Source organism: Sprattus sprattus (assembly GCF_963457725.1).
Source record: "Sprattus sprattus genome assembly, chromosome: 20".
In the NCBI taxonomy this organism is placed as follows: Eukaryota; Metazoa; Chordata; class Actinopteri; order Clupeiformes; family Clupeidae; genus Sprattus; species Sprattus sprattus.
The window spans coordinates 25,107,916-25,117,915 of NC_137918.1; the positions used below are offsets into that span (position 1 = coordinate 25,107,916).

General features: G+C 47.1%; 1 protein-coding gene across 1 annotated transcript in view; it reads left to right on the plus strand.

The window, feature by feature from the left end:
• Window positions 1–5,732, plus strand: part of stap2a (signal transducing adaptor family member 2a) — a gene marked incomplete at its 3' end in the record, with an annotated part of 9,277 nt that extends 3,545 nt beyond the window's left edge. The window contains exons 5-11 of the mRNA XM_080858842.1: window positions 1–122; window positions 928–1,059; window positions 1,983–2,052; window positions 2,274–2,376; window positions 2,791–2,886; window positions 3,469–3,597; window positions 5,674–5,732. The exon at window positions 1–122 is cut by the window's left edge and continues 30 nt beyond it. Of these exons, the coding sequence (XP_080714968.1) occupies window positions 1–122; window positions 928–1,059; window positions 1,983–2,052; window positions 2,274–2,376; window positions 2,791–2,886; window positions 3,469–3,597; window positions 5,674–5,732 (711 nt within the window). The remainder of the gene's footprint in view (window positions 123–927; window positions 1,060–1,982; window positions 2,053–2,273; window positions 2,377–2,790; window positions 2,887–3,468; window positions 3,598–5,673) is intronic.
• Window positions 5,733–10,000: the final 4,268 nt, after the last annotated feature.

The following is a 10,000-nucleotide window of genomic DNA, read 5'->3' on the forward strand; positions in this document are numbered from 1 at the left end:
CCTGGCCAGCTGCTCATGCTAAAGGAGGTGGTGGAGAAGGAGAAGCACAGACGGAAGGCCCGCTCCCTCTCCCGCGCCCCCTCCTCCCCCCTCTCCCTGCCTCTGGTGGGAGAGATTCCTCCGTGAGTCCTCCCCTACCCCCATCTTCTTCCCCCAGGGCGTGTGCTGAGCCTCTAGGGTACTGTGAGAGGTTTTCAGAAGAGTTTATTGGAAGACCGGTTTGTTAGGGTCATATATCACTCTGTTATTACAGCTTAAGCCAGGATGCTGGCTTAGCATTCTCCCAGTTGCATGGCACATGAAGTTTGCCTCACGTTGAGGTGTGTGTGTGTGTGAGTGTGAGTGTGCGTGCAAGCAAATTAGCAGTTGGCAGTTTTGCCTTCTTAGGGTTTCTGAGGTTACATGCTCCTGCAAGTCTATTTGTGTGTGTGTTGGAAGGGTGTGTGTGTGCGGGTGCTTTTCTATCAGAAGATGTGTGCGATCTGCAGGTGTGTGTGTGGGTGCTTGTGAGTTTATGTCAGAAGATGTGTGCGGTATGCAGGTGTGTGTGCGGTCTGCAGGTGTGTGTGTGGTCTGTAGGTGAGTGTGTGTGTGGGTGCTTCTGGGTTTCTGTCATAGAATATGTGTGCTGTCTGCATTGTGTGTGTGTGTGTGTGTGTGTGTGTGTGTGTGTGTGTGTGTGTGTGTGGGTGCTTGTAAGTTTCGGTCATAGCAGATGTGTGTGGTCTGTAGGTGTGTGTGTGTGGGTGCTTGTGAGGTTCTGTCATAGAGGATGTGTGCGGTCAGCAGGTGTCTGCAGGTGTGTGTGTGTGTGTGTGCGGGTGCTTGTGAGTTTCGGTCATAGCAGATGTTTGCGGTCTGCAGGTGTGTGTCTGTGTGTGTGTGTGTGGGTGCTTGTGAGTCACAGCAGGTGTGTGTTGTCTGCAGGTGTTTTCGGCCCGTGTCCCGTGTAGAGGCGGAGGTTCTGCTGGAGAGGTACCCTGACTGTGGGAACATGCTGCTCCGGCCTGGGAGAGATGGAACCTCCTTGGCTGTCACCACTAGACAAGACCTCAATGGGTAATGCCTTATCTATCCTATCTATATATATATATATATATATATATATATATATATACATGTATATCTATCTTGGCTGTCAACACTAGACAAGATCTCAATGGGTAATGCCCTATCTATCCTTTCTATCCTAGCTATCCTATCTATCTATCTATCTATCTATCCTCTCTCTCTCTCTCATTTAGGTCTTTGATGCAATCTCTTTACTCCTATTTTATGTCTATAAAGCATTATAAATCTCAATTTCCCACAATATTTTGTGTGTGTTTTGCATATCACCATAAACTGTAACCAAACTGTAAACCGAAACAAACCAGAGTTCAGCCACCATATTCTGCCTCTCTGATCCCCCTCGTCTCCTCCACTAGATCTGTGTTCAGACACTATCATACACTGCCTCTCTGATCCCCCTCGTCTCCTCCACTAGATCTGTGTTCAGACACTACCATATTCTGTAATAGAATATTAATAAAGCCCGCTAAAGTTGAAGAATGGACCAGAGGCAGAGTCAGTTTCAGTTGGTTTGTATTTCAGCATGGAGACCCCTCTCGCTGTTGGTTCAAGAACGGTCTAACCTGATAGCAGTAATGCTATCGCATTTATACAATTCAGTATAATTGTACACAGGTTACAGTACAAAGGGAGAGGGGAAGGGCCACACCCTTTTAGGTGAGAGAAGGGGGGTGGGGGTTACAGTCAGAGGTTCACCTATGGGGGGATGATGCCAGGACACAAGGCCTCTAGCAGGAAGAGGGGGGGGGGGGGAGGGTCACATGTCATTTGCATTGGATCTCAGTGAGAGACAGACCTAGTACAAAATCAGAGTGAGTTGTAGATACAGAGCAGTACATCTTTACCTATAATAATAACAATAATTCCAGTTCCATCATCTACCTCTCTGATCTCCCTCGTCTCTCCACTAGATCTGTGTTCAGACACTACCGGGTGACACAGAAGCAGCAGGGCGGGTATGTGATCGATGTGGAGAATCCGGTACGTATGGCTGTTTCTTCTGAGGCGTTTGGAAATGGTGTCATGTCATGGTCTAGACTCTAGAGCTATACTACTGCAGTGTGCTCTGTTGTTGTCCATTATTGACATCATTTGGATAATGCTTTACATACACATGTAGGTATGAAGTCAGCCTTGTTTGTTTGTTTGTTTGAATGTGTTTATGATTATTGTGTGCATGGCATCCTCTCTCTGTTGTCTAGATCCCGTGTGAAACCCTCTATGATGTCATAAACGCTCTTATGGAGAAGACCTCTGGGACGCTGCAGCCATTCCTGCTGGAGGAGCCTTATGAAGAGAATATCAGTACGACAGAGTGCACACGGATGCATGCACGTCTGCACACACACACACACACACACACACACACACACACACACACACACACACACGGATGCATGCACATCTGCACACACACACACACACACACACACACACACGGATGCATGCACATCTGCCCAACACAGTCAATTCATACATGCACACAAACACATTACTGGTGAAAACAACATCAATTCATACACGAATCCTTTAATCATGCTGAAATACATTCATACACGTACATGCACACAAACACATTACTGCGGAAAACAGCTTAGCATTTAGAGTTCATCAACTCATACACAAATCCTTTAATCATGCTGAAATATGAATCTACGTATGTCACCTTCTAATGTTTTGTTTAGAAATCACCAAAATGCCATTTAATTTGCCCTTCAGCATTTGTGTCATCTAACGATGAGAACGGGGAACGAACGCTGCACTGTGTGCGAGGGGGGACACCTCTACGGGGTCCTGCTCTGCCACCAAAACAAGGTGAGTATCTCTAATGAAGGATAAGAAATGGCCAAGCCTTCATATGCTGATCAGTGTGTGTCTCTGTATGTGTCTGCATGTGTGTCTGAGACTGTGTGTTGGAGACTGTTTGAGCGAGGTCAAGCCTTCATATGCTGATCAGTGTGTGTCTCTGTATGTGTCTGCACATGTGTTTCTGAGACTGTGTGAGCGAGGTCAAGTATTTCCGAATGGTCAGGATGAGAACAGGAAGTGGTCAGGATGAGAACAGGAAGTGCAGAGAAAGAGTCTCAACAGCTGAAGCTTTCAGAGGGGGCCAAGTGTGCTTCAGAGGGGGCCAAGTGTGTTTCAGAGGGGGGGGGGGGGGGGGGGGGGGGGGGCGGGGGGCCAAGTGTGCTTCAGAGCCAAGGCTGGGGAGGAAATGAAGAAAACCAAAAGTTTGTTTTGGCCTTTTGGCACAGCTGTGGGCTTCCTATGTGATATCTCACTGGCCTTTTCCACTCGCTCCTGTTTCATTCTCTCTTTCTTCCTTTCTTCTCTTCTCTTCTCTTCTCTTCTCCTGACCACCCTCCCTTCCGGTGCCTTCCGCCTTTCATTCTGCAGGGACAGAGAAGTGGTCCCCACGCCACCAGGGCCTGGTTCAGAGCCCACCTCCACGCTCCTTCTCCCCGACAGACGCTCCGCTGAGTCCCATGAAACGCCTCACGCTCTCGCCTTCTCCTCTTGCACAAAGTAGGTCATGAACATGGGACACGTTTGCCTTTCACAAACAATATGTCACACACAAATCACAAATTCTCTCTCTCTCTCTCTCACACACACACACACACCCCCACACACACACCCATGACTCACTGGAGTTATTGGCAGCCTTGCTAAAGATAACTGAAAAGGCTTATAAAAAATGAACTTTATCATTATTAATCTTAATATTATCTTGAAAATAGAAATAAATCTTTATTTGAGAAGTTTAGTCTGAGAATAAAGCAATCATTAGTGATTATTATTATTATTGTTATTATTGGCGCCCCAAGAAATTTGAATACAGGAAGTGTACATTTACCCCACATGATCCCACACATATTGTATTAAGGACGTTAATAAACCTGAAGTTAGCCTAAGTGATAAGGAAACTTTAAGCAGTCAACAATGATTTCCTGTTTTATATTAGGGTATCAAAATGAGGTGACCGAGAGCCCAAATCCTTTAGTCATCCATCACCATGGGAAAGATTCAAGAACATTCTGTTGGAAAAAGCCAACATTGTGTTGACTTGCACAGGTTAGGGAATGGACTCAAGAAAATAGCTGCTCAACATAAAACCCATTTAAAGTTAATTAAATCTTTAAAGATGTAAGAAGAATAAGAATTCCAAACTGTCATGACCCAGCCTGAAAGAGGACGCAAGACTACTTGGTCAGCAGCCACAGTGAGGAGGATGATCAGAGAAGTAAAAGAATGTACCTTCATACCGACAAACTGTTTGGATGGTATGCCAGAAAAAAAGAAAGTTCTCTTTGCCAGATGCTCAAGGTGGGTTTGTTGTAGAAATGAAGATGGCTACAGAGAAAAGCACCTAAAACCAAGAGTTAAATATGATGGAGGATCGGTGATGCTGTGGGGCTGTTTCTCCTCCAAAGCCCCCCCACACACACACACACACTCACTCACTCACTCACTCACTCACTCACTCACTCACTCACTCACTCACTCACTCACTCACTCACTCACTCACTCACTCACTCACTCACTCACTCACTCACTCACTCACTCACTCACTCACTCACTCACTCACTCACTCACTCACTCACTCACTCACTCACTCACTCACGCACACACACACACACTATTGTTAGCATACATGGCATTAGGGGTTCAAGGAAGTACCTCACCTGTGACTTCTACTTTTTTTTGTTGTGGTAATGGGTTCATATGGAATGTATTTATTGTCTTTATTTACTGGTACTGTGAGACAACATGTGATCCCCAATGTAAGGGACATTCTTCATCAGCCTTCTTTACTTATTAAATAAGGGTGCCAATAATTCTGGAGGGCACTGTATGCTATTCAAGTGTGGCAGGCCATGCAGACAATCAGAATCAAACTCGGTCCTCTGTACACAAACAATGTCTGGCCTTTGCATAGAGTGCATAGTACACCGTCCATTACACCCTCTCCCCTCTTTCAGACAGACTGTAAACACACACACACACACACACACACACACACACACACACACACACACACAAAGAGAGAGCGAGAGAGACACAGAGAGAGAGAGGGAGAGACACAGACAGAGAGAGAGGGAGAGAGAGGGAGAGAGAGACACACACACACTCACTCCAAATGAATAGGGGCACAATGGATTCTTTGTGGCCTAGTTACTGAAACAATCCGGGGACAGGATGAGTCTGTCAGCACATGCAGACGTCTCATTCATGCTGCCTGAGGGCCTGTTTCCTTATCCTATACCCCAGCTGAGACTGAGTCCTCTCCTTCTCCTCTCCTCCTCTTCCCCTCTCCTCCTCTCCTCCTCTCTCCTCTTCTCCTCCTCTCCCTTATCCCCCCAGCTGAGACTAAGTCCTCCTCTCCTCCTCCTACTCTCTCCTATTCTCCTCATCCCCCCAGCTGAAACTAAATCCTCTTCTCCTCTTCTCTCCTCCTCTCCTCCTCCTTTTCTCCTCCTCTCTCCTCCTCTTCCTTACCCTCCCAGCTGAAACTAAGTCCTCTCCTTCTCTCCTCCTCCTCCTCTCTCCTCCTTCTCTCCCCAGCTGAAACTAAGTCTTCTCCTCCTCTCTCCTCCACAGGCTTCACAGATGAACTGAAAATGAAGCTGGAGAAGAGACAGAAAGCCAACCAGGAGTGACTTGTCAGTCAGCCCATCACTGCTGCCCCCCAGCTATCCCCTCTGCCAGTCAGCCCATCACTGCTGCCCCCCAGCTATCCCCTCTGCCAGTCAGCCCATCACTGCTGCCCCCCAGCTATCCCCTCTGCCAGTCAGCCCATCACTGCTGCCCCCCAGCCCTACCAGTCAGCCCATCACTGCTGCCCCCCAGCTATCCCCTCTGCCAGTCAGCCCATCACTGCTGCCCCCCATCCCTACCAGTCAGCCCCATCACTGCTGCCCCCCAGCTCCCAGCCCTACCAGTCAGCCCATCACTGCTGCCCCCCAGCTATCCCCTCTGCCAGTCAGCCCATCACTGCTGCCCCCCAGCTATCCCCTCTGCCAGTCAGCCCATCACTGCTGCCCCCCAGCTATCCCCTCTGCCAGTCAGCCCATCACTGCTGCCCCCCAGCTATCCCCTCTGCCAGTCAGCCCATCACTGCTGCCCCCCAGCTATCCCCTCTGCCAGTGCCTTCTGTTATCACACAATGTCAAGGGAATTAAGTCAAACGTGGTGCTTTCTGGTGAACTCTGATTACAAAGTTGGCGTGGTCTCTTGCAGTTTGGAAAAAAAAAAAAAAAACATTGGTGAGATCTGGTCAGGTCAAACAGAACTCCATCCAGCTCCTGGAGAAGATCAGTCAAATCCAGCAGGTTTATTACAGGTCAAGGACCTACCAGCAACTACTACTCTACAATATACCTCTCACTGTTGGTCCTTTTCTGGCTAAACAGTGAACGCTCCGCCTGGCATTCCAGGCCAAAACTGGATGGCCATGACACCTCTGGGACAGAAGGGGGCGCTATATCTGAGATCTGACGATGGAAGTTCAAACTGAGACTCTTCAACTTTGTTTCTCCTCTCTTTGGTAAGAGCCTGAAAGGAAACAAATATGGAATTCAGTCAACACCTGAAAGGAAAAGCACACCGAGAACCAATCCAATCAGGAGCATATGGCCTCATTTAATGAGCCACTGAAGTGACTGCTACTAACCACATCCTCCATGGTGATACTAACCACATCCTCCATGGTGACCCTCAGCATTTACTGTGAACTCAATATACCTTCAAAGGATTGTACCCAGTAGTGTTCATCCGTAACGTTTGTGTTTGAGCCCAAGCTCCCCCGCGTTTGTGGGTTTTTGTCTGATATTTGTGTTTGTGTTTAACTGCCTATCTTTGCATGCTTCCATCCGTTTGCTTCTCTTTGTCCTTTTTGTTTTTGTATTATTTATTATAAATTCAGTGTTATTTATAAATGTACAAATTATGGTTGAATTAAAGAAAGGTTTTTTGCATGGGCAGCAGGCGATCTGTAGGTCTTTAGTCTCGTCTCCAGAGATACGAACTTGAGTCAAATCTATCCTCTCTATTGGGTTGCATTGTCTGAAAGAAAGTTTACTCAAATACATTGCAGTACATGTGTTAAGTATTAGTCCACACCTGCAATCGTTCATGCACTAATTACTATTGTGCATATTAAAGTTATTCTTGCATATATCCTCTATTAGTTCTACGAGCCATGTTGCTGTATACTGTATCTAATTAACTTTATTGGCCTGGGAAAGAAACAACCAATTCGTGTTTCATAGGCATGAAGGTGTAGCCTATAATTATGTTGGTCCATAATTTGACCTGCAGGGGGAGACTGTGCATAAAAAAAAGAATGAATGTCCCCAAGCTGGTGAGAGGATAAAGTTTCCCTCTCCTCGGTCTGTCTGTACTCCTCCACACTGGATCTTTGAGTGTTCTTTCTTTTAATAGTGAAAATGATCACGAGTCAGAGAGATCCATACTTCACCCTCACCCAGAGATGTTTCCTTGTTTCCTCAATGAGTTGGTTTATAGGGGTTAAAATGAGAGGTGTGTTAGAGATAAGTTACCTATTTGATAGGATATCTAACCTGTAATCTTAAAAGCTTCAACATGTTATTGAGTTTATCAATGGTGAGCATAAGTACCCAGCAGCATTCAGATTCCCTTCCATGCCTGCAGAAGGCTCTGGACAGTTGGTCACCCCCTAGAAAACTGGAAACCCCTCTGTACTTCTCATTGTCTAATTAGAGTCTTTTCAGCGGTGAAACAAAACCCCCTCTACCCCTCACGTGTTGGAGACGGAGGGGGACCCGAGGTGCTTTTGGCGGGAACTCAACAGCTCAAGTGAACAGGCTGGAGAGGGCATGTGTGTGTGTGTGTGTGTGTGTGTGTGAGCAATAGTGTGTGTGTGTGTGTGTGTGTGTGAGCAGGAGTGTGTGTGTGTGTGGAACTCAACAGCTCAAGTGAACAGCCTGGAGTGGGCATGTGTGTGTGTGTGTGAGCAATAGTGTGTGTGTGTGTGTGTGAGCAAGAGTGTGTGTGTGTGTGTGTGTGTGTGTGTGAGCGAGAGTGAGTGTGTGTGTGTGTGTGTGGAACTCAACAGCTCAAGTGAACAGCCTGGAGTGGGCATGTGTGTGTGTGTGTGAGCAATAGTGTGTGTGTGTGTGTGTGAGCAAGAGTGTGTGTGTGTGTGTGAGCGAGAGTGAGTGTGTGTGTGTGTGTGTGGAACTCAACAGCTCAAGTGAACAGGCTGGAGAGGGCATGTGTGTGTGTGTGTGGAACTCAACAGATCAAGTGAACAGGCTGGAGAGGGCATGTGTGTGTGTGTGTGGTGTGTGTGTGTGTGTGTGTGTGTGTGTGTGTGTGTGTGTGTGTGTGTGAGCAATAGTGTGTGTGTGTGTGTGTGGAACTCAACAGCTCGAGTGAACAGGCTGGAGAGGGCATGTGTGTGTGTGTGTGTGTGTGTGTGTGTGAGCGAGAGTGTGTGTGTGTGTGTGTGGAACTCAACAGCTCGAGTGAACAGGCTGGAGTGTGCATGCGCTTCGACTGGACACATCAGACATTAGTGCTTCTCATTTCCTTTCTCCATACGTCCCTCTCCACTCTCTTTCTCTTTCCCACACACATACTACCATAGAACACACCCATGCAGATACTTGTTCTCACTCTCTGTCTTCCTCCCTCCCTCCCTCCCCTCATGGCGTCCCCCTCCTCACACATAAAACACACAACTCTGTAGTGACTTGACAGGGAGCCTGTCGCTGCACGCTCTTGCGCTCCGGTTGTTGCCGACTGGAGAATCTTGCGAGGGTGAGCAGCCCCTCCCCTCGGGTCCGACTCCACTCCACTGAAGCAGGTTTCCTCCCCTCAGAAACACAGCAACACAACTCTCACACACACACACACACACACACACACACACACACACACACACACACACAGGTTCCCTCCCCTCAGAAACACAGCAACACAACTCACAAAGGGGCGTTCCTTCAGCAATGCTTGCAAGCCTTCTTGCAAAGCCAGAAGAACAACTGGGTGGTTGGGTTATTTGTTTTGAACAACAATTTTTGACAGCCGGACTAACCTGATTCCACATTTACTCTTGGGCAGACGACTGAGAATTGAGAGGTCAGTAAGTCTTTTTTTTTTTCTATCAAGGTGTCCTTTTTTAGTAATTCAATTTCAATGTATACACGTTTTTGGACCTGTACTCACAGGTAAGAGGAAGAAGATTCAATGATTTCGAGGTGTGTCCACTTCCGGGGAGTTGAAGTCTCACAGGACAGCAATCTAACCGTAATGTTTACACGCAATGATTAACTGATATTCATCCTGGGATGTATTACTAAATGGGTATTGGAATGTATGCTTACTCAGCCACTTCTGTTAAGTGAATACTTTAAGAGGAAAAACAATTAAAGCCACTTCTGTTGTTTAGGAAACAAACTTCCAAGTTTTTAAGTGGTGATCTCTAAACATATAGACTTGTCTCTGCACTGCACACAGACACTTAATGCTGACTGCTAGTCATTCAATGCCAGGGCTGTTGTAGTCTAGGATCCTATAAGCGCTGAATCTTGGCCATGAACTTAAACAATTGCTTCCTTTCCTGTCAAGTATGTGGCAACCAGGATGCCATTTTGAAACCAGGGCTGCCTATGTAAGTGTGGCTTTACCTGGCCTTAGGGGGAGAGAGATGTGAGGCATGTTAGCCTGTCAGGTAGACTGCATTCTTGGACATGATTGAGCCCATCTCTGTAGTGTAGCCTTCAGACTCAGGAAGGGGCTACACACACACACACACACACACACACAGACACACACACACACACACACACAGACACACACACACACACACACACACACACACACACGGACACACGGAGAAGAGTTAGGGCCTAAAAAGGAGTTGTAATGTTGAGCAAAGGGT